Source organism: Budorcas taxicolor, chromosome 4 (genome assembly GCF_023091745.1).
Source record: "Budorcas taxicolor isolate Tak-1 chromosome 4, Takin1.1, whole genome shotgun sequence".
Taxonomy (NCBI): Eukaryota; Metazoa; Chordata; class Mammalia; order Artiodactyla; family Bovidae; genus Budorcas; species Budorcas taxicolor.
Genome location: NC_068913.1, coordinates 52,067,030 through 52,092,774, shown reverse-complemented (window position 1 = coordinate 52,092,774; position 25,745 = coordinate 52,067,030). Strand labels below are relative to the sequence as shown.

Below are 25,745 nucleotides of genomic sequence, written 5' to 3'. Positions count from 1 at the left end.
TCGACCACGCCCTTGACCCTGAAGGAAAGAGCAGACAGGACTCCTTGCAGCACTAAGGTCATCCCTGATGTTCCACCAGCCACCCGCGGTCTTCCCTGATCTGTGACTTACTGAGGCTGCCACATCTTGATTCATTTTCTCAGTGCAGATGGGGTGCCACAAGACCCGATCCCTGAACCAAGCTGTGTGGACAGATGTGAGATGCTTTCTTCCTCATAAGAACAGAGATATGGAGGCCCTGACCTCATCTGTGCAATGGAATCTCATATACTGAGACATCTATGTCCCACCAAAAGGGCAAAATGACTTCAGAGTCAACCGAAGCAAGGCTGACTAGGGGCACTAACATCAGATGACAGTGTAATGAGTGAATAGCAGAGGGTTGCTCAGCAACGTGTGCGTGAAGAGCAGAAGTCCCCAGCAACACAGCAGGTCCAGAGTAGGAGTCCAGGCCCTGCACTCCATCCATTCAGCCCCACAGGGAAGCAGGGCTCCATGGCTAAGGTCAAGGCTTCAGCTTGCACAGTCTGACCTCACCGCACATTCAAGTTACATCCTTATTCCTCTTGTCTCTTGTTTAACCATATTTTCTATTAGGTAACTATATTAACAAGTATGACCTTCATTTCTATGTGTGTCTGTGCATTTCTATAAAAAGCATAGGCATAAAATACTGTTCAATTCATAGTACGAGTGATAAAAATAAATGATTGTATATTTTTTCTGTTTTCTCTAATGGATTCTTTTAAAGGAAAATCTGAGAGCCAACATCTGGGGTCTTTGCCCTGCTAGGAGGACAGGCCACATCCTTCTCGTCCAGCCCAAGCATCGGGGGAGAGCTTCTTCTCAGATTAAAGTCACACACTGATGTCCAACTCAGGCCCCAGCTATGGTCATGGTGTAGATGCGGGTCCACTCCAGACACAGGATATTCTCATTGTGATGACACCATTGAAGGCTTGAGGTTTTAGTCCATGGCTGGACTCTGGATCTCCCTCTCCGCCTCTTTGCTTATAAGAAGCTCCCTTGGTGAGGCCCCAGGCTCCCAGGGAGTCTCCACTGTACCTCTATTCTGTGGCCCATTCTTAGACCAAGCACAGATGGAGCCGATTAGATTTGGGTGTCCAGTTTCCACCCAAACCAGCACCATTTCCATCAGACACAGTTCGATTTTTCTTGAATGACAATGAATAATGAAAGGAAACTGACAGATAACACTGTCTTCCTATGAAGCATTGAGTTGAATGTTCCTGTTTAGCAAAACAACTTGTAATATAATTGAGTGCATTTTAATTCAAACTAGCTAAACACAAGGGAGAATGATTTCATAGAGTTGGTTCAAAATAAGATAACTCAGACAATTTTAGGTGATATGTCAAGAGAAAGCAATTATTTCATGATATATAATGAAATGGTATTTTTTAATATGTATTCACAACTCACCTTGTCTTCCTGTTGTAATTCTAACACTTTAGGCCAAATACATAATGCAAAACAAGAAAAATGAAGCTAATCATTTTGATATATTCAGTTTTATTACCTTCTATAATTGTACATATATTGCATGTTCATGAGGTAAAAAATAGAAGAGAAATGTCAGATGTTGAAAAAATACTAAAGAAATCTGAGACATGAAACAAAAATTCCATTCTGCAAATCAAAATTGAGATTTTTCTTACAATGTAATGCCATTTCAATATATTAAGAGGTCTTTTGATTAGAAAGACAACACAAGACTTTTCTGTAACTTTTCATTAAGAGATCAGACTCAGTCTCACTGAATATAGGGAATGCAAGGTTTCCCTTGTGGCTCAAATGGAAGAAGCCACCTGCAATGAGAGAGACCTGGGTTCTATCCCTGGGTTGGGAAGATTCTCTGGAGAAGGGAATGGCTATCCACTCTAATATTCTTGCCTGGAAAATTCCATGGCCAGAGGAGCCTGTCAGGCTACAGTCCATGGGGTCGCAAAGAGTTCAACATGACCGAATGACTTTCATTTACGTCATGACACTATCGTATGAGCCATGGGCAGGCAACACTTTAATGTATGTGAATATGATACCATGTCTGTGACATAACACAATAAATAAATTCTCTATTAACCATTCAGTAACATCAGCAGGGTGTCTTCAATTCAACTTTCCAAAAAGGAGACCCCATCTGATGACTTTCAATGAAGGGTCTTTCCATGCAGTAAAAGACAGAAGACATCAAATGTTGGAAGTGTAACATGAAAGGGCACAAGCTGGAATCAAGATTGCCAGGAGAAATATTAATAACCTCAGATATGCAGATGACACCACCCTTATGGCAGACAGTGAAGAGGAACTAAAAAGCCTCTTGATGAAAGTGAAAGAGGAGAGTGAAAAAGTTGGCCTAAAGCTCAACATTCAGAAAACGAAGACATGGCATCCAGTCCCATCACTTCATGGGAAATAGATGGGAAACAGTAGAAACAGTGTCAGACTTAATTTTTGGGGGCTCCAAAATCACTGCAGATGGTGATGGCAGCCATGAAATTAAAAGACGCTCACTCCTTGGAAGAAAAGTTATGACCAACCTAGACAGTATATTCAAAAGCAGAGATATTACTTTGCCGAATAAGGGCCATCTAGTCAAGGCTATGGTTTTTCCTGTGGACATGTATGGATGTGAGAGTTGGACTGTGAGGAAGGCTGAGCACTGAAGAATTGATGCTTTTCAACTGTGGTGTTGGAGAAGACCCTTGAGAGTCCCTTGGACTGCAAGGAGATCCAACCAGTCCATTCTGAAGGAGATCAGCCCTGGGATTTCTTTGGAAGAAATGATGCTAAAGCTGAAACTCCAGTACTTTGGCCACCTCATGTGAAGTGTTGACTCGTTGGCAAAGACTCTGAGGCTGGGAGAGATTGGGGGCAGGAGGAGAAGGGGACGACAGAGCATGAGATGGCTGGATGGCATCACGGACACGATGGATGTGAGTCTGAGTGAACTCCGGGAGTTAGTGATGGACAGGGAGGCCTGGCGTGCTGCAATTCATGGGGTCACAGAGTCGGACACGACTGAGCAACTGAACTGAACTGAACTGAACATGAAAGGGCAAAAAGCTACATTTCACTCTGAGTTTTTATAACAAAGCTCATGTACCAAACATGAGCTTATGTGACAAACATGAGCTGTGACACTGAAGAGACCATGGTTGAGATCACTCAATAATTTATTATACAGTATTTTAGAAAAGGATCTGCTATTCACACACCCACATTTTTGCTTTATGTCTGAACACTGCTATGGGAAAGAGAGGACGAAGCGTGCTGGATACACTGATGCAGGCAGGGCCTCGGTTTGCCGTGACTATGGCTGCCTCTGCCATCTGTCTGTCCCTATACCAGTGCCCCAATCTACTCCATTCAGTCCACCACTTTTCCTTTCTTTTTTAAATTAAATGTACTTTAAAAAATAAAATTGGCATAAAATATTACATCAGGCTCAGGTACACAACACAACGATTCAGTATTTGTTCATATTTTGAAATGGTCACCACACTAAGTCAACATCCCACACTGAATGTAGATACAGAATCTTTTTTTCTTATAAGATGAAGTTTTAAGATCTACTCTTTCCCTTCTGGGGTTAAATAATTAAGCAGAGTTACGGTTTTTGCAGTTGACTGTTTGTTTGCTCCTATCTGTGAGGCTGAAATGCTTCCTTTGATGATTTGAAGGGACTGAACAATGTGCCCTGACCTGGAGGCACAGGGAGCCTGACTGCCATGATTGGACCACACCTGTCATCTTAGAAGCTCCAACACACTCCAGAGACGACCCGCCTGTGCGGACCAGAGTGGATGCTGGTACAGACGGGGCACCTGAGTCCTGGCTCTGCCCCTGCCAGCTGTGGGACCCTGGACCAGTCACTCCCCCTCAGTCTTCCCTGCCAGTGGAGACAAGGACAGTACCACCTCCCGGGACTGCTGCCCTAGCTACCCTCAGAAGTTAGGGTTTGTCATTAAATCATGCCTGACATGGAGACATTCTGGCTCCAAGAAACAAAAATGAACTAAGTCATCCTTCTTCAGAAATGTGGGACTCTGACGTAGTTTTCATTCTTCACCAATGTATACCTATAAGGAAAATGTTTTAAAATCCACATTATAAAAATATGGCTATATAATCACAACCATATTCTTTAAATTTTGATTTTAAACTACTCAGAGTGGTACACACAATGTGGTGTGAATAGCACTGCAAAGTCTTTGAAAATTGCACCATCTGGACCTGCCCGTCGAGAGCATTCCACAACTGGGTCAATTCCCAGCTAACAAAAAAACTCAGCACACTCCATAGTATTAAACCCTGCCTAAAGTCCATAACATGATATTCCAAATGTGCAGGATATTATCCCAAATTCCTTACCCTATAGAACCCGGAACATCACAACATGGTAATATAGAATAGTCAGTTACCAGATGCCAATCCTGAGAGATCACAGATGTTGGAATCACAGAAAATTTAAAGTCGTTAGGATGATCATGAGAGAAAATGGAAAGAGAGGGAGAGAGAGAGAAGTCAAATCAATAAGAAATATAAATGGAGAAATAGAAAAGGAAAGACAGGTGGTAGAGATAGGCAAGAAGAGAGACAGAAAGTGACAGAAGTAGAGACGAGGAAGGAAATTGTAAAACAGAGGAGAGATAGAGAGAAGGAGAGGGAAGAAAGTCAGAGCTGGAAAGAGAGTGTGGGGAAGCAATAGAAATAGAGAAGATCTGTGCAGAGAGATGGAGAAACAGAGGGAGGTGGGGAAACAGAGGGAGGTAGAGAAAGAACTGGTCGAGGCAGAGCTGTGCAGCAGCTGGGAGAGCTGTCGAAACCCATGACATAATTAGGAGCCACATGATGCTGTTACATGCATGTATATGTGTGTGTGTACACTCACACACCACAGGTACTTGATTCTTCCCCTGATGGGCACTTGCCTTGTTCCCGGGCCCTGGCTGTTAAAGCAGTGAACACAGGGGTGCAGGCATCTCTTAGTGTTTTGTTTTCTACGGATAAACCCTCAGAAGTGGAATTGCTGGGTCATGTGGTAGTTTCATTTTTAACTTTTTGAGAAAACTCCATACCGTTTTTCATAGCAGCTATACCAATTTACATCCCCACCAACAGTGCACAAGGGTTCTATTTTCTGCCCATCGTCAACATGTTATTTCTAGCCTTGTCAATAATAGCCATTCTGACATGGGTGAGGTGATATCTCATTGTAGTTTTGATTTGCATGTCCCTGAATTTCAGGAAAAATCTACGTTTTTAGTTCGTCTGTTCCAACTATTGAGAAGCTCCTTCTTTTTTCATGAAATCTGGACATTCTGTATGAGGCAGCCTTTTACTTGAGGATGAACATGAGTCCTCTCTCCAACTGATTTATAACACATGCACACACACGAACACACATCCATTTAATTTTAAGGACCGTCAAATGTAGACCGACATAATCAATCCTACTTTCTTATAATAAAGCAGGTTCAGTTCTTATTGGGTTCTCTGGCTGTTGCCTCCGAGTTTGCTTACAGGGGTAAAAGGAAAGGTGGTTCAGGGAAGGAATATAAAGATGTCACCGGACAAGACCGTGGCAGCAGCATAAACACTGACATGCTGAACTGCAGGGAACTTGGCCCCGCTCAGGACTGCTCACTCCATAGGCAACAGGCAAGCTTGGCCCATGGCTCTCCGCCCCTCAGTTCGCATTTGATCCATCTGCTTGCAGTTCTGAGTTCTCAGTGCTCAGGCCCCTCCTCTCCTGTGGGGGAGATGGCAGCTCCCAGCCTGCCACAGGGGCGCCCTCAAGAAAGGGTTGGTGCAGAGAGGCGGGGCTCCTCCCCAGGCCTCCCCCAGCACCCACCCGCTCTGGAATCAGCCTGGTGGTCTTTAAGAGAGATCCTCCCTGACTTCTCTGCCTGTCACATCTGCTCAGAATCCAGTCTAGCTGACTGCTGGGGCAGGATGCGGGCCCCAGCACTGTTTCTGGTTGTCTTGGCTCCCAGTAAGTTTTTGCCTGGATGCTCCTGGAATTTTTCTGTATGTTGTGGCAATGTGTGTGTGTGTGTGGGGGGGAGCGGGGGGGTTGGGAGGGGGGACTGTGGGGAAGAGGGTCAGACTAAGAAATTTGTGCTTCCTCTTCCTCATTATTTTTTGTTGCTTTTTCCATTGCAGTCATGCAGGTATCTTCCAACTTGATGTTAATCACTAGTAAGACTGGGGAGACTGCTTCGTTCCCTTGTGATCTTACACAAGGGGCCACCTATATCCACTTGTACAAACATGAGGAAGGGATGGCCCCCCGACGCCTTTTATACTACGACAGCTACAACTCAAAGCCTGTGCTTGAATCAGGAATCAGTGGAACAAAATACCATGTCTATAAGGGCACAGGGAGGAGCTATACATTTGCAATCCTAAATCTGCAAGCAAGTGATTCCGGCATATACTACTGTGCTATCTGGGATAAGCACGTTGGTTCAGACTTCCTGTACACTGCACTGGAAATTTTGCTTGTGGCTGAAAATCACAGCCCTGATATCAGCAGCTGCTTCACTCCCCGCCGCCCAATTTCTTTTTACTCTAAACAAAGAAAAACCCTGAACTCAATGCCCATGAATCAAACTTTAAATTCTATGGCAACCTTCTACCTCCCCACAATAGTCATAGTTTTTCCTAAAAACAGGCCTCCATCTCCAGTCTGTAGGCAAGCAGTCTGGCAGGCAGCATATTCTCAGCTCTCCCAGAAGCTGGTAGACTCATATGATTTTCTCTTTAAGACAGACAGAGAACCTAGGATTATCTGTGAGGGGAGATATTTAGGAGAGGAAAATGGAAAGGCTAGATAATACTGAACCATTCACCTGATGATTATCCAGAGAAAATGGCTGGGAATAGAGCATCTTTATCATCCAGGGGTATGAAGAATGAGAAATGATGGAATGAAAACTTGGACTTCTTGAACCTCAAGCTGGTATCCAATTTATCTTTTGGAAAAACTGATGTTTCTCTTACATAATCAACGAGGGCATGGCTGACCTAGTGAAAGTGTAGGGAAAAGTGATTGTTTTAGATGGTGGTGGTTGGTGGTTTAGTGGCTAAGTCGTGTCCAACTCTTGGGACCGCTCGGACTGTAGCTTTCTAGGTTCCTCTGTCCACGGCAAGAATTCTCCAGGCAAGAATATTGGAGTGGGTTGCCATTTCCTTCTCCAGGGGATCTTCCAGACCCAGGAATTGAACCCAGGTCTCCTGCATTATTGCAGGTAGATTCTTTACCGACTGAGCTACGAGAGAAGCCCCGTTGTTGTATTCTACTTATACCCTCTGTTGAAGTTCAGGCCACAGCCAGAACTGTCTTAAACAAGTAAAGCCAAAGCTTCTTTCTACCCCCACTGCTACCACTAACAAGGCCATGTGCCAAACTAGATTGAGACTTATCAGATCATAATTTTCTCAATAATTAAAATTAAAGAACACTTTAGGTGAACAATCAATGGATGGTATATATTTCAATTGAAAACTTATATAGCCAAGGATTGTGGCTGCCTTATTGGGCTAGGTTTAAGGAAGCAAAATTAATATTCAAATACAGAAACGTCAGCTCACGTGTATATAGTCTCTTGTGTATTGGTACCTCCAAATCTGTACCAGTATCTGAGCTTCTAGAACAGTGTTTCTCAAATGTGGTCCATGTACCACCTGCATCAGAAGAACCTGAATTGGAATAAAAGTGCATGTTCTGGGTGTCACTCAACACAGTGAATCAGAATCATGGAATGAAGGCTGAAATGTGCATTTTTTGATAGGCTCCTACTGACTCTTCTTCAAACTGATTTGTAGGCCTTGCTGCACTAGGGCAGGAGTGCCTACTTTGAGAGCGTTCATGGTCTTCTCCCCAAACCCGAGCCCCATCTGTCTTGTTGTGTCCTGGGTGCTGCTGCTCGCCAGGTCATCACATTTCTCCATCAGAATATCGCAATCAAATCAAAACAAAACAAAACACAGCCTCACATCGCAAGTCAAAGCTTCAGATCCTGCTTAGTTCAGTGACTGCAGACAGCAAGGAACTGGATAGTAAACGCACTGCCTTTAGCTTGCTCTGCTGTATCAGCAACCACATACTGTAACCATTTGCAGCTTTGGGAAAGCCTGAAGCATAAATATATTTTCATTTATACTTTTCCAATGGTGGTAAGACTGTTCTGCGCATTTGATTCCTTGATCCACTTTAGTTTGAATTTTTGGGGATGTGTGTAAAGTAACAATCTTAATGTGGAGATCCAATTTCTCCCCCAATTACTGACTAATGCATTATTGTATCACGGTTTTTCTTGGCACTGTGTGATAACTACTTTTCCATGTACTCACAGAACCCTTATGATCTCTCCCTCAGTTTCCATTCTCTGTCTCTGTTTATACAGGTCAGTTTCTCTAAGGACGCAGCTAGAAGTAGACATGCTGTGTATATACAAGAAACAAAAACACATGTAGGATAAGAAGTATGCCATACACAACCCAGGTGTGATTGAAGAAATCAGAGGAAATAAAAAATACTTGAAGACAATGAAAATGGGAAAACACCATAAAAAAAATCTGTGGTATACAGCAAAAGTGTTCTAAGAGAGAAGTTATAGTGATACAAGCCCACCTCAAGAGACAAGAAAAACCTAAAACAAATATCCTAATCTTACACCTAAAAGAACTAGGAAAAGGAACAAATGAAACCAAAAGTAAATGAAAGAGAATAAAAATCAGAGCAAAGTAAAATAGAGACTAAAAACATCATAGAAAAGATCAATACATCAAGAGCTGGTTATTTGAAAAGACAAACAAATTGGTAAACCTTTAGCCAAACTCATCAGGAAAAAAAAAGAAAGAGAGAGAGAGAACTCAAAGATACAAAATTAGACACGAAATTAGCAGAAGTTAACAACTGATACCACCAAAATACAAATGGCAATAACTCATTACTACAAATAATTACTCCATATAAGGCAGAAAATAGACTGCCTAGAAGAAATGGATACATTGCTAGAAATGTTGTAAAAAGTACAAATTCTCCAGCAAGAATATAAAAACAGGGGAAAAACGTCTCTTCAGCAACTGGTGCTGGGAAAGTTGGACAGATGCTCATAAATCAATGAAGTTAGAGCACACTCTCACACCATACACAAAAAGAAACTCATAATGGCTTAAAGATTTAAACATAAAACATGACCAGAACTTTCCTAGAAGAAAGCACAGGCAAAACATTCTCTGACACAACTCATACCAATATTTTCTAGGTCAGGCTCTGAAGGCAATAGAAATAAAAACAAAAATCAACAAATGGGACCTAGTCAAACTTATAAGCTTTTTCACATCGAAATAAACCATAAAAAAAGACAACCAATAGAATTGGAGATACTATTTATAAATGATGTGACCAACAAGGGCTTAATTTCCAAACTAGGTGAACAGATCATACAACAAAAACAAAAAACAAACAACCCAGAGGCAAAGTGAGCTGAACACCTTAATAGACATTTCCCCAAAGAAGACATACAGATGGCCAGTAGGCACATGAAAAGATGCCCAACATCACTAATTATTAGAGAAATGCAAATCAGATCTACCACAAGGTGCAACTTCATACCAGCCAGAATGGCTATCATTAAAATGTCTACAAATAACAAAGGCTGGAAAGGGTGTGAAGAAAAGGGAATCTTAATACACTGTCAGTGGGAATGTAAATTAGTACAATCACTATGGAAAACAACATGGAGGTCTCTCAGAAAATTAAAAATAGAATTACCTATGACCTAGCAACCCCGCTCCAGGGCATATGCCAGGACAAAACAGTCATTTGGATAGGTACATGCACCCCTCAGTTCACAGAAGCACTGTTCACAACAACCAGAACATGGGGACAGCCTGAATATCCACTGATGGATGAGTGGATAGGGAAGATGTGGTACCTGTCTACAATGGAATACTACTCAGCCATAAAGAGAACAAAACACTGCTGTTTGCAGCCACATGGATACGAATGAGAGAATATCATATTCAGTGAAGTAAGTCAGAAAAAGAAAGACAAATACCATATGATATTACTTATATGTGGAATCTAAAATATGACACAAATAAATCTATCTGTGAAACAGAAACAGACAGATAGAGATCAGACCTGTGGTTGCCAACAGGGAGGAAGAGGAGAAGAGGGATGGACTAGGAATCTGGAGTTGGCAGGTGTAAACTATTACATTCAGAATGGATAAACCACAAGATCCTACTGTATTGCACAAGGAACTACATCTAATATCCTGGGGTGAATCATAATGGAAAACAATGTTGAAAAAAAGAACATATATATGTGTAAAACCGAGTCACTTTGCTATACAGCAGAGATTGGCACAAATTGTAAATCAACTACACTTCAATTAAAAATAAAGAGAAAACATTCTCCAAATTCCTCCTTCTTAAAAATTAAACATTAAGTAAAGGTGTCTCCTGTCCACTTCGCATTCCAAGATTTTCTGCCGCAGGACTCAGTTAGTCCCCTGCTCATAGCTCAGTCGGTAAAGAACCTGCCTGCAATGCAGGAGACTCGGGTTTGCTTCCTAGGTCGGGAAGATCCCCTGGAGAAGGAAATGGCAACCCACTCCAGTATTCTTGCCTGGAGAATCCTATGGACAGAGGAACCTCATGTGCTACAGTCCATGGGGTAGCAAGAGTTGGACCCGACTGAGTCACCTTCATTCATTGTCCTTTGTAACTCACACTTTCAGATGCCTTTAATACAAACTTAACGTTTATGCTATCTGATAGAGTTATTTTTTCTTCCAACAGATAATTAATAGTTCATAAATAATTTTATGACAATCTATAATTTCCTTATAATTAAAAATGCCTTAATTATATTTTTATATTAACATATGCTTGGAGGATTTGCATTTTATTCATGTCACAGTATTCTTACTCCATTATTGTGTTATATCAGTAACTTTGCAATAAGGGTTAAAAGCTGCTATGCCAAATTTGTTATTTAAAATCATTATTTTCATAAAAATTTTAAGTTATTTCATATTTAATTTTTATATCAATTTAAAACAAATATAACTAGCTCAGCCCCAATCTTTACAATAGGGAACAAAAAAATAAAATGTTACCCTAAGTATCATTGGAATTAGTCTATTTATACACATGATTTTAAGAAGAGTTTGCATGTTTATGACACTGAGCTTTTCCTTCATGAATATGATATGTCTCTCCACTTAGGCAGGTTTAATTTTATGCCCTTTAGTAAAACCTTTTACTCTTTCCTCTTACTGTTCTTATATTTAATAAAGCATTAATTACATAACTCTTTAGTTACTCTTTTGCACTTTATTGCTTAAATCTTTCATGCCTTTTGAAAAACAAGCAATTCCTAAAGCTCCCAAGAATTCTGCTCATGGTCTTGGAATAAGGAAAATCACAGGACAAGTTTTCAGAAAGGAGCTGAGGGGACATCATTCATGACGACAATAGATGCAAAGGGTACACGACAGCCCCAAGTACTAACAACTTAGAATTCTCAGTTTTTTTGGTGGACATTCTGTGGATCATGAGATCTTATTTCCCCAACCAGAGATTGAGCCCAGTGAAAGCAGTAAAAGTGCAGAGTCCTAACCACTGTACTACCAGGAAATTCCCATGAACTCTCAATTAAAAAAAAAGTCTATCTAAATATAATTGGCATCTGAATCTCTCATTCCCTCCCATTGTGTTGGGACTGTGAGCTGAGCTCCTGTGAATGGACAGTTGCCCAACATGACCCTGTTACTTTCATCCTTGGGGCAGAGAAACTGATTGCTCTCGGGACTTAGACCATGAACAAGTGCCTCTGGAGTAGACATGGAGACAATAAGAGGCTGTCCTGTCTGGTCCTGGCAGATGGACAGCTCATCCGTGCTCAGAGGAGTACTCGGCTGCTCCGAGCAATTTCTTTCCCCTTGCCCCAAGATGAGTGGCTTGAAATGACAGAATATCGACGAAGAGACTTCTTGTGACTATCAGAGAAATGGATATTGTTTCAAGTTTTCGTTTAAAGACAGTATTATTTCAATGGAGAGAGAATTCTGCAAATTTCTTCCTTTATCCTAGGAAAAATAATATTAAAGAAGTCATCATGGCACTGATTTTCTCATTTCCCTTTCCCTTGGTAAAGAATTGTGCTGCCCAATGAATGGAGAGCTTTGTTCACATTTCTCAAGTACACGTGTGATGGCTGATGGGGTATTTGCATTTTCAGTTACTGAAGGTTTTCCTCCTTTTAGCAATACATTCCCAAGTCACTAAACAGCCCTGGGGTTTGTGAAAAGAGAATTGCCTTTCAACTGATGCAAACTCTGAGCAGTTTCAACAGAACTGAACACCTGCAAATAAAAAAATGTCTTCATTCTTTGAATACCATTCCTGGAAATTTAGAAAACCAGGTGGTTAACCACTTGGTGTCAGTGATGTCTTCTTTTCCTGTTTTTATACTTTTCATCTTTCATCAACATTTTCAGTGATTACTACTCCTTGGAAAGCAGATATTTGGGTCCATTTATCTGAGGAAAGTGGCTTCCCCAGTGGATCTGTGAGTCAGGAAGATTCCCTGGAGAAGGAAATGGCAACCCACTCCAGTATTCTTCCCTGGGAAATCCCATGGCGGGCTACAGTCCAAGGGGTTGCAAAGGAGTCGGACATACCCAAGTGACTGAATAATAACAATAAATCTGAGGAAAACTTATAAAACATTGGATGCTGTGAAACCTATATCCAAGGACTTCCAAAAGAACTCAGATCAAACTGCCAGTATGAAGTTTTTTGACTTCTAGTCACTTTATAAAGGTAGGAAAAGGCTGGATTATTGTAGGAGCTTTTATCATTGTGACAGCTTGGGCTGGAAGAAGATATTTGGAGAAGGAGCTAACATCATAGTAACTCCTCCCGGTAAGTATCGTTTTTCTATTCTTACTGTAGTCATAAAATACTGATAGATGCTTTGTAGAAACAACTTGGGATCTCCCTGATCTGGCTGCCACGTTCTTAGTCTCAGCATCTAAACAGTAGTTTTACAGCAATTGGTCGCTGTATATGGAAACTAAATCACCTTGTAAATGGTTTATTCTTGTCCCTGCTTGTAAGCAGTTGAAATTTGGGTTCTAGAAAACACACACAAAATAGACTCAGGCTCGATAGTGAAGTATTCTGAAGACCATGTCTGTCTTATTGCTTCGTTTATCTTTCTATATTCTAACATAAATCGCATATTATATCATCACATTGGTATGAGTTATTAGTTCATGTTCCTTTTCTTGTAGGCAGTCTATTAAGTGAGAAACACTTTTCTTACTATCTCTTCTCTATATTTTGAGATAAAATACTGTGCTCCTGAATCTCCCGCAAAACCAATATTACTGATTTTCGTCTCATCCCTGAGAGCAGTGGAAGAAAATTCTTACAGTAAATGATTACACAAGATTGATAAACCTCACTTCTTATTACTCTAGCTTCTTAGAAGTAGGCTGAGATTATTTGAAACTTTAAATATCTCATTTCTTGTGAAACTGTCTGGACATGGACCAGTTTGTGAGCTCAATGAGCCATTTCAGCTTCAAAGTTCACGAAAGCGTCTTCATGGCTGGGCATTCTCCTTTGCTCTTTCATTCTCTCAGCAAATATTTATTGAGGACAGTTTCTGTGCTGGGAGCTGCAGACAGATGATGGGTGAACAAGACTCAGAACAGGTCTCAACACCAAGCAGCTTCTGTTCTAGTGAAAAGGCATTCTAGATTCTGGCTTAACTGAGACCTGTCTTCTACAGTTCATGGCTGCAGAAGGAGGATGTCTTGGATTGTTGAGCTTGGTGTAATAGTTATTGCTTATAAAAAACATATCTTTGATGGAAGATTTTGATGAAATGGCCTCAAACCATGCCATTAAAGAGAATTTTAATATTAGTCAATATTTATTGAAGGATAGGCACCGTGATACGTAGTTTCAATGCCTTATACTTTCCTCACCAGTAATCCTTTCATTCCCATTTTATAGATAAAGAAACTGAGGTTAGAGAAGTTTAGTTACCTGCCTAAAGTCACATGACTAGCACTGTGGCAAAGTATGGGATCCAGTAGAGACTTGTCAAACTTAGAGGACTGGATCATTACGTGATATTTGAAACATTAAGTCATGTCTTTACATCCTGAATATGTACCCTTCTGTAGCCTGACCTGGATTCTGTAACTAACTATTAGTAATAACTCATACTTTGTATTGCTACTCACATGTGAAAACAATGCTCTTGCTTTCAATCATAGCACTGAAATGACGTCTCTTTCCCTCACAAAGATCATGTAAGTCACATGAATGTGCATTTATTAAACATTCAGAATATGTGTCGGTTCTATCTCAATCCAAAAGAAGTGAATTAAAAACAAGAAATAAGAAAGCAAGAAAAAAAAAATGTAGTGGAATAGATACCCTATATTAACCGACTAAAATAAGCACACCAAAGTTGCAAATATGTTTTCCCACCACAAAATTAGAAAAAAGAACTTCAATGTGGAAGTCTTTAGTAGGAAAATGAAGTAAAAAGGGGACATTGCCTTCAATATCCAGTTTATAAAATGGAAGAAATGGTCTTCAAACAAATATGTTTATCCTCCCAATGCATCAATGCAATGGACACCAAAATGTAATGTCATTCATGAATGGTGACCCTCAGCTGATAAGATGAGGCAGGCAATGAAGCGATCCAACTTAACAAAGGAGAATTTGAATACCAGGCATCCCGCCATTTTTGTGGTCATTTGTCATAAGGCCCATACCTGGAGCTGCAAGCTGAACTTTGGGCATGAACTGGATAGATTTTTTGAAGCTGAAATTTCTGGTAAAATCTTGAGATACCCAGAGATTGTGCTGTTGTTGGGGAAAAAGCCATTTGTTGTGGACAGCAGAAGTGAAGTTCCATATACTGGCTGCATACATTAGGCTTTAGCCAATGTTCCCTTTGATTTTGTTCACCCTGGAAATGCAGCAAGTACGACAGAACAAATGACTGCCTATTAACTGGGTGTGTGAAAGGCTGTGATACAGGCTTGGAGAATCCCAGACCTATCACAACACAGAGGAATGCAAACAAGTCATCAGTTGCTATGGATCTACTTGTAAACCCCAGATCCTCAATTCCCATCAGATAGGCAAGATTTGCTCCCATAATATTAAAATGTCATGTTGGACCACACAATTATCACAAATAAAAATACTAATCATAATATCAATGATCATATAGTAATATTTACAGTCTCTTACCTCTATATAACTTTTATTCAAATAACTTTTCAGATCTTGTTTCATTTTGACCCACCAAAACACTAATAAGGATGTTCGCTTGACTTAACAGTAGCACCGTCATTTTCAAATAAATAAGGTACCCAAGGCAATGGCAGCCCACTCCCGTATTCTTGCCTGGAGAATCCCATGGATGGAGGAGCCTGGTGGGCTACAGTCCACGGGATCACAAAGAGTCAGACACGACTGAGCGACTTAACTTGCAACTAACTTTAACTTTCAAGGTGTTAGTTTATTTGATTTGCTCAACCACAGACCTTGTTAGGAGCAACTTGAACCAGGACCAGAAGCCTAGTGTCTTGTATTCGAAGTCATCATTATTCTACTAGAATTTGAAGAAATCAGAGAAGCTAATTAGCCTAAAGTTTTTGATATGATTTGAATCACTGTGGAATAATTACATAAAAAACTTCAATGTTGGAGCAAAACTCATTGTCACAGGTAGGTATCAGAAGAATATAATTTTTTTCAAGGTAGTAGAGAGAAGGTAAGAAACAATTAAATAGGAATGCTATTTACCAAAAATGGGAATGTGGATGGGAACTAGATGTAGAGATTTAGGAGAGATTTTACAACAAATTCACATAGTAAAGGAGAGCATAGACAACACTGCACAAATATTAGAAAAGAATTTGGCTTCGTGTCTGTGTGGACGTCTAGAAAGGGCTCATGTATAATGTACATAATCATCATGAAAGTATTTGGCCCAGGGTTGAAGTTTGTCATTACAGGCAAGTTTTATGAGTTAACATGTCTCCCTTCCTGATGCTGAAGGGGTATTTCCAAAGAAAGTGGGCTTTGGAGTCAGGCTGACCGAGAACTTCAATCCACCACTAACTACGCATGTGAACACGGAAGTTCTTCTCTGGACTCAGTATCCTAATCTGTAAACTAGCATAACAGTATTATCCAGCAGGGGTTGTACGAGAATTAAATGAGACAGTGTGAGGAAGTATCTAGCACATTGTCTAATGCATCCGTATTCCTGTCTGGATAAGCCCGTGCACAGAGGAGCCAGGCGGGCCACAGTCCATGGGGTTGCAAAGAGTTGGACACGACTGAGCACCGTACGTTTTGTTGGCTAACACATCATACGTGTTGGATAGGTGTTTACTCTATTCAAATGTAAAGGGAAAATTGCATCCAAGAGGGAGAGTGTTGGTGGCCAAACTATTGATGAATTGAAATTCTTCAGAGGATGCAGCTGTACAATTAACAAATGGAAAGTTATCTTATGGTTCCCTCACACACATAAATTGAATTGGAAGCTATCTGTCTCTCTTTAGCAGACTTTGGTTTACATGGCAAGAAACAAGGAGATTGAAATATGTTTATTTTTTATATGTCCTGTTGTTCTATGTGCTTTAAATCTTAATCCTTTAATTTCATTGATATCATTTCGAACAACAACATTTATTGGCTCTAAAATATATAACCAGGAATTTGGGCTTCATGCTCATACTTATCAGAAAAAAGCTTTAATTTATAAAGAAAATGATCAAGAAGTGAAGTCAATTAAATACAGATAGAAATCTCATGAATTAAAAATTCTTATTTAAGTATGAAAGAGCTTCAGTTATTTAGTTTACAAAAGAAAAATGAGAGGGGAAAAAAGAGGGAAGACCTAAATCACTATCAACAAAGTATATGGTTGCAGAAATACACAGTGTCTTGCTTTTATAATGTGTAAAATACTACTTGTACTAAAAGCAAGATGTATAAAATTAAACTAGCACATTACAACCCAATGGTATTTACAACATGAGTGAAAAAATCAACCCTGTCTGCTTACTGATTTAGAAGAAAAACCAGGAACTTTGCTGCACAGGCAGAAGTTTCCAAGAATTTTCTTTTCTTCTCGGATGAGAAGTCCAATTTCTCCCTCTTAAGAGATTACCCCGTGAAGGACTTTCCCAGTGGTCCAGCAGTTAAGACTCCACCTTCCAATGCAGGTGCACAGGTTCGATCCCTTGTCAGGATATATGCTTTATGCAGCTGGTGAAAAAAAAGAAAATAGTGGCAGTAAAGCAGTTCAGCAGCCTTAGGGGGCAAATTCAAATTATAGGGAAAACACCGAGAGCCAGAATAGTGTGTATTATTCCTCAAGCTAAAACTGCAGATGAAATTCCAAAATAAAATGTGCTTTTGGGGAACATTTTCTGAATTTGGAAAAATTCTAAGTAGATTACTTGATAAGTTTAGTATAAGAGCCTTTCTGAAAATACATTTTTTTACATGAAAGTGTAGTTAGTTCACAATGTTAGGTTATTTTCAGGTGTACAGCAAAGTGATTCAGTTTTTGTGTGTGTGTGTGTATTATTTTTCAGATTCCTTTTCATTAAAGGTTATTACAAGATATTTAATATACCTATCTGTTCTACATAGTAGGTTCTTATTGTTTATCTATTTTATATACAGTAGTGTGTATCTGCTAATTCCAAATTAGGAGTTTGGGATTAATAATACATTTTCAATAGAAGTTTTGGAAATACTGTTATACAATCAAGGCACTATAAATAACATGCTGCTCTACTCCAAAATCTGGAGTGGTTCAGGTATAAAATTGAGAGGTCATATAAAATTAGAAGCAAAGAGAATTTCATCACTTCAGAATTGGGCGTGGGATCCACATCTGGAGCTCAAAGTTCAACTTCATGGTACACATGTCAAGTACACGTGGGTGTTGATTCCCATTCTCAAAAGTAACTAAATTGTTTTGTAAAACCAATAAATTTTCTCTGGGTATTTATTTTTATGGTTCATTCCAGAACCAGTTAAATGAAGAGTGAGATCCCACAGAGTTGCAGAATCTGAGAAAGTATTATTTGGACAAGAGAGCGTAAACTGCAAAGCACAGGACAGGAAAGGGAAGTAGTTTCGAAGCTAGCAAGGATTTTCACCAATACAGAAACCGTCAGTTACCCAATTGCCCCACCAGCCCTGTTCCCACCACCCACCACTTCCCTGGCAGTCCAGCGATTGGGACTCCACATTTCCACTGTAGGAAGCATAGATTCAATCAATAAACATGCTCATGAATGTTGGAAGTCTTGATGCGGGGTATTTATATGGGATATTTAAAAGTCATAATCCCATGGACAGAGGAGACTGGCAGGCTATAGTCATTGGTCACAAGAGTCGGACACGACTGAAGTGACTTGGCATGCACGCAAGATGCACCCCATCTCTGCATATGGAGAAAAACGGAAGGTCAAGTTATAATCCAGCTCTGCTACTTAACAGCGGTGACTTTGGGCAAGTTCCATGAAGTCTTGAACTTCTCTTGCCATTAAAAATAAAACAGTACTAAGCACCTAACCACGTACTGCGGATGAAAGGCCATAGTGAGCAGTAGCCTTTTGTTTTTTCACTACTCACTAGGTTTTTCCAAGCCACAACATGTGGGTGTTTCTTTAACCATTCTTTTTAATTACTATTCCATATTCCCCTACAGAGAGAAACCTTGCTGCAGACACTTCCCCCAAGCCCACTGTTTTTCTTCCTTCAATTGCCGAAATCAACCATGATAATGCTGGAACATATCTTTGTCTCCTGGAGAAATTTTTCCCTGATGTTATTACCGTCTCTTGGAGAGCAAAAAATGACAAAAGAGCTCTGCCATCCCAGCAGGGAAACACCATGAAGACCAAGGACACATACATGAAGCTCAGCTGGCTGACCGTGACCGAAAACTCTATGGATAAACAACATGTGTGTGTTGTCAAACACCAGAAAAATATAGGAGGAATTGATCAAGAGATTATTTTTCCTTCAATAAAAGAAGGTAAGTGAATATAAATGTAAATGTAACCTCCCAAAATACTGTTTTTCAAAGGCAATACCCACCTTTCCGTTAAGTGTTAATGAAAAAACATATGTCATGATAAAATGATGTTTCATTTACTGGTAGCTATCTCCGCATAGGATTAAAATAGGATAGGCTTGGAAACATAGAAAAGAAAAAATGTTACTTCTCTCACCCTCAGTTTCATCTTCCAAAATATTAAGATCATATGAAGTTTAGTGGTTAGAGGTGTTGAATGGATTCAGTGAAACAACGTCTGTGAAAGCATTGAGCTACTTCGCACACAGCAGGTCCTCACTGCTGGTGACCTTGGTTGGTCAGGAAATAACAACATTTATACATCTTTCAGCAATGTCCTTCAGCAGGCAAAGTCATTCTCACTTCAGTTCTCCTTTACAATTCCAAAGCAATGAGTTATTACATGACAAAATGGTGTTTGTGTAAGGGAGCCAAATTGCAGCTCAGCAAAGAGAATAATTTGACCACTGTGGTTTTTTAAGGTCTTAGGTTTTTGAAATTTGTATTTTACATACCACTATAAGATAAAATTTGTAATCAAAGATTGGGTGATGCTAAAGTGTACAAACTTACTCCCATTCTACATAATGAATGCATTTCTTGCTATTAGAAAAGGTCTTTCAAGATATTTTTATTGCAGCCCTAGCACATGCCAGGACTGGAGGGATGTACGGATGGACACTCCGGGGTGAATTACTGTCCATGGAGGATGCATTACAGTCAAGAGAACATACACTTTCCTTGATGACTTAGGGTCACTTGTGATCCAGGCATGACGTCTCAAAGCCGCCCCTGTGAGCAGATGCTGGGCATGTCCATGCAGTGTGGACAGAGAGCTGGGAGGTGCCTTGGCCCTGGCAGTGGTCCTGTAACTAACTGGACTCACGATTGAATGTCCTGCATGTTCACCTAACAGACCAAAGGCCCCAAAGCGCCCCTCAGAAGGAATCCTTCTATGCTTTTCCCTGTGGTTAGGAAACCTTTTTAAAGCAGTGGGAACCCAGCACATAAGATGTGCATAGATGTTTGCTGTGCACCAGTCCGAATTTCTGAAGTAAGTCTTTATCTTCTCTGATTCTTAGTCTATCCAGTGATCAAATCAGGTGTGAACACTTGTCTTGGTTTTGTCCTGGGGCTGCAATGAAGAACAAATGAAATAACATCGGAGAAAACACTTGCTTTCCAAAATAAGACATGGCTGTACTTATTTATATATTCATCATATCCATTTATATCCTCTCCTAAAACTAATTAAAAATAAAATTACAAAAATAGCTCTAAATTTTAATTTTTATTCTAATAGAAAAGAGGCAAATTTGCAGTTTAATATAATCATGGTTTTAAGTGTCCTACTTGAGGACACTGAAAGTACTAGGTTTTAGTTTTTCTTGTGATGAGAAAAAAATAAGTATAAAAGTTTCATTGTGCCGGTTACCATATGAGAGAGACATTCCAGTTCATAATGTGTTTTACCTGAACACAATTCTGAAACAAATGCATTCCAAGGGTTTCTAATGGCTGTAAAGCTAATGATGGCATTTCGGTTAATGTTATTCTATAGCAAATTTCCATTGCTATTTCTTAAAATTGTTTTGTTTTTGATAAAAGCTAGGAATATAACATGAAGTACATATCAATGAAATGACTTTACAGAGAAATAAATCTAATCTGGTCCTAGTTTTCAACCAACCTTCACTGAGAAAGAGAACTTATAATAAACACATAGAGTTTATTATGAAACTTTGTTACTTGATTGTTTCTGCCTCAACCAATGCATGTTAATAAGAGGTTTGTTTCTCTTTCAGTGAATAAAGTCATTGTAAGGGAAAGAAGGAGGCTTTCAAGCACATGAAAGTCAGTTTCTGAGGATATTTTAACATGGGCTCCCTGGTAGCTCAGTTGGTAAAGAATCTGCCTACAGTGTAGGAGACCCGGGTTCAATTCCTGGGTTGGGAAGATCCCCTGGAGAAGGAAATGGCTACCTACTCCAGTGTCCTTACCTGGAAAATCCCATGGACAGAGGAACCTGGTGGGCTGTAGTCCATGGGGTTGTGAATAGTCAGGCACGACTGAGTGACTAACACTAACATCTAAACATGACTACTAATATTTCACTCTTGGGATTTACTCTAAAGTCTTTAAACCTCAAATCAATTTTTCAGAGCTTACTGAACAAAGACCTCATTGAGGGCATAAAATGGCATATCAGAACCAAATCTGTATGAACAAGAACACATCCAGGAGGAAAAGGATAAATATAAGAACCATTGTTTTCTTCCACCCAATAGTCCATTATCTTTTTTAAAAAATTTTCTACTGTTATGACTGTCTTTTTTTTTTTTTTTTACATTATTTATCTCAGTTTCTATCGAGTCACAAAACTACAACTGTGGTTTGGCCTGTTTTTCTATATCTGGATCTTTCTATACCTGGAATTGCACTGAAATGTTGAGCTCTTATAATAAAAAAAAGAAAAGTCATTGATAAGAATAATGAAGATATCTGGAAAAGAAGATGCTTTTAGTGTCTACAGTAGTGGAATTATATTGTTTATAGGTTAATTTCTCTTTATTTCTGGGGCTTATTTTACCAAGTACTCCCCACAGGCCCTGTCTCATTTAATCTCCCACGGTGATCCTCTGAATGCTGGCTCTGCCATCACTGGTACCACTGGTACAACTCTCTGCCAGTCACTTTCCGTCTGATCCTTATTTCCTCTTTGTAACATGGAATCCTCCAAAATACACCCCACTCAGTGTCACTGGAGGATGAAAGAAGATAATACATGTGAAGTACTTAAGCAAGCTATAGTCACTCTCTGGCTATTAGCCTAATGGATACCGTTTTCACTATGCCCACAAACACCGCAAATGCAGAAAATCAGGGGATGTGCTTGATTTGGAAAGGTGTGGCTGCTTTCCTTTGCTTAGACAGGAAGTTTGCCTGAGCCAGACTCTTTCAACCGTGGGATTCCCTTGGTGCCCTCTTGGATTGGATGAATAAGACTGGGTAGCATCTCTTCATCTCGGCAGTGGGTGCTGACCATGCAGAGTAGCCACTTGTTCTGATGATTTGTCTTTGCAACAAGTATTTCTCAGACACCTACTTTGTAGCAAACACAGTGCTAGGAGCTATGAATACAGAAGGAAGATAAGATGCCCTCGGGTATTAGCCTCCAGTTACGGTAAAAAGTAAAATGTAGCCTTCATGAACTTCAACATTTTCATGTGTAGAAAATCATATATGAATTAAAACTATGGATTACATAGAATCAGACCAACTATTTTTGTAATTGTAGGGCTCATGTTTTTAATTACTGTCTCTCTGTCAGCAGGTTTTATATGTGTATATATATACACATATATATTACACAGTCATATATATTGCAACATACACACACGTATAAATATACGTGCATGCGTGTGAAGTCGCTTCAGTCACGTCCAAATCTTTGCAATCCCATGGACTGTAGCCCACCAGGCTTCTCTGTCCATGGGATTCTCCAGGCAAGACTATCAGAGTGGGTTGCTGTGCCCTCCTCCAGGGGATCTTCCCCAGCCAGGCACCAAACCTCTGTCTCCTGTGACTCCTGCACGGCAGGTGGATTCTTTACTGCTGAAACATACTCACAGTATCAAGTAATGGGCACAGATAATTCATTAATACTTTTTCTCATTTCTCGTAGTTGTCACCTCAGCTGTCACTACTACTGAGCCTCCAAATGATTGTTTGACTGATGAAAGCAGTAAGTTTTTGCACAGATTTGTCTTTATGTCATGCTTTCGTCTTTCTTTCTTCCTGATCTATTTATCTTTTGAACTTCTCTGTTTTAAAGTGGAAAAGACCAATTATCTGAAACTGTGGGGCTCATCATTGTTATACTGATCATCTCTATTGTCACCTGTCAATAGACTATATACATATATGTATGTATATATACACAGACACCAGATTATACATACATATGCACGCACTGTAAAATAATGGGTGTGCACAATCGATTAACACTTGCTTCCTTTCCTTTTAGAAGTTACTTCCTTGATTTAAGGTAGAAAAAACAAAATGTCTGGATATTGCAGAATAGACTGCATATTTTAAGTAAATCCATCATTCCTGAAGAGTCATCTTAACACATTAAATGCTGGTTTTGGTGTAAGATGACTCTAAATAAGAGGATGCACTGATAGGCTCTAAATTATTTCCACAGTGGGCTTCACCCAGTTGTGTAAATTTTGTTTGTAATAATTGGAGAAACTTGATATCAAGTTGCTTCTAGATTTTTTTTAAGTTTTAGCCCTTGCTGATAACTAATACGTGAACTGACACTTGCTGAGAGCTGGATGTACATAAGGTGGTGTGCTGTATCTTATGTGCATATTTTGTTTATTCATCATAACACTCCTGTGAGGTGGTGCAACATTTTCCCATACTTTTTCAATGAGGGCCCTGAGCCAAAATTACTTAAATCCCTTATATCAAGCTACACAGCTAGATATGAGGATTCAACAAAGGCCATCTGAACCCACGGTTCAAACACTTACTCAGTGCTCTATTCCATCTCTAAGATATAGAGCAAGAATCCTAAAACCAAGGCCCTGAGACAGGGTGAACCCATGGGCAGGATATAAGTGCGTGAATTTCCGACTATCACAGACAGGACTTTAACGCCAGTTCTTTTATTATTAGTTGCACCAACGTGGGTACATGACTTCTATTTCTGGGCAATAGTGTCCTCTTCTGCCAATAGGGAACAATTGCACCCAACTCAGTTATTACAGAGATAAGGTGACACCCCACTCCAGTACTCTTGCCTGGAAACTCCCATGGACGGAGAGCCTGGTAGGCTGCAGTCCACGGGGTCTCTGAGAGTTGGACATGACTCAGTGACTTCACTTTCACTTTTCACTTTCATGCATTGGAGAAGGAAATGGCAATCCACTCAAGTGTTCTTGCCTGGAGAATCCCAGGGATGGCGGAGCCTAGTGGACTGTCGTCTATGGGGTCGCACAGAGTCGGACATGACTGAAGTGACTTAGCAGCAGCAAGGTCACCTATGTGGAATGTTTCCCATAGGGTATCCACTTAGCTGGCACAGAAACAGTACTAGTTGGTGGCCTCTTCGCCCTACATGAAGGTTCTCAGTGAATTTAGAAGCACTGGCAATGGTGCTGCTGATCCCTTCTCCATTCCCAGTGTCAGGTGGCCTGGAACTCAGCTAACATCTGACCTGACTCAGGGCCATGAGTTATGAGCATGTCTGTCCCCTCCTGAGATCCTTTCCATACCACATACTAGTGATTCTCGAGTTCTGACTCCATGAAGGTAAAGCATAGAGAAGGGGAACTTATACAGGAAGAAACTCAGACTTGTAGTCCATTGAGTAGCAAGTCAGGCCCAGTATCATTGTTAATTACTTCTTGACATCATATATTTCTTGCAAAACTTCGAAGGAGAGTAAGTGCAATTATCCTATAACATCAAGGGCACGAGGTTAGATATCTAAGAAAGACAGGTGACTGAGGCATGAGCTCCTAAGGTTTCGGGGATTTTGAACTAACCACTCTCTTCCATTTTGTACAAAGTTCTCTTTACAAAAATCTTCCACCCACCTCACTGGGTCACAACCAGATTTCCCTGGTTGACCCCCTTCATAGGAATCTCTTTGGTGCACAACATGTAATGGCTCAGATGCTTCCACATCAGCAATTCAGCTTGCTGTTTATGCTTAACTTTGATGTCTGGGGTATTTCTTGCACATGGAAATGCAGGACTCCAGAGCAGCTAAGGACACCTTCTTCAGACTCGGGTTGCTGGGACTGAAATGTGATTTCTGGTGCTTTCTAAATGTGTGACACCAAGCAAATTATTTCTCTCTGTCCTCAGTTTACTGGTAAAAGGGGGTTGAAAGTGATAATCTCATAGGTTACTTGAAAACTTCAGTAAGATTAGAATTTTGCATGCAAAGCTCTCAGAATAAGTGTTTGACATGTGGTTAGGGGTTAACAAACATCCCCTGCTATTATTACTCAGACATGTGATGGGGCAAAAAATGCAAAATGCTATTTATCACAAATATTTTTCCAATTTGGACTCATTCTTTCAAAACACAACCTTGCTTTTTAATATTTTGGAAGGTTCTGTTGAATTTAGTTGAGGTTGTTGATCGACTTGAATTGTCAGCTAGATGCTGAGTTGTTCTGGAGAGGGTGGTACTCACGGTGGTTGCACCCATTTTCTTTGGGTTTGGTGGTACAGGGGTGCCACTTCTTTGCAGATCAGCAGCAATAAATCATTGTGACAACTTGCATGAATATGTCCTCTCCTCTCAAAAGAACCCTTGACACTAACCAGAATGACTTCTCCTAGGTGCCCTGCAGCTGCAGCTCACGACCACCTCTGCCTATTACACCTACCTCTTACTCCTCCTCCTGAGCACAGGCTACTTTGTTGTCATCATTGCCTGTGTGTTTAGGAGAACCGGCGCCTGCTGTGACGGGAAGATCTCATGACGGGGGGTGGCTACCGAGAGGTCAACTTTCCTTCGCCATCT

At 40.2% G+C, this 25,745-nt stretch overlaps 1 gene segment (V, D, J or C); it reads left to right on the top strand.

The window, feature by feature from the left end:
• Positions 1-5,979: 5,979 nt before the first annotated feature.
• On the top strand, positions 5,980-25,704 carry LOC128046272 (T cell receptor gamma constant 1-like). The segment is given in 6 exon segments: positions 5,980-6,019; positions 6,190-6,483; positions 15,763-15,813; positions 18,827-19,156; positions 22,881-22,940; positions 25,562-25,704. Coding segments are annotated over 6 exon segments (918 nt in total).
• Positions 25,705-25,745: the final 41 nt, after the last annotated feature.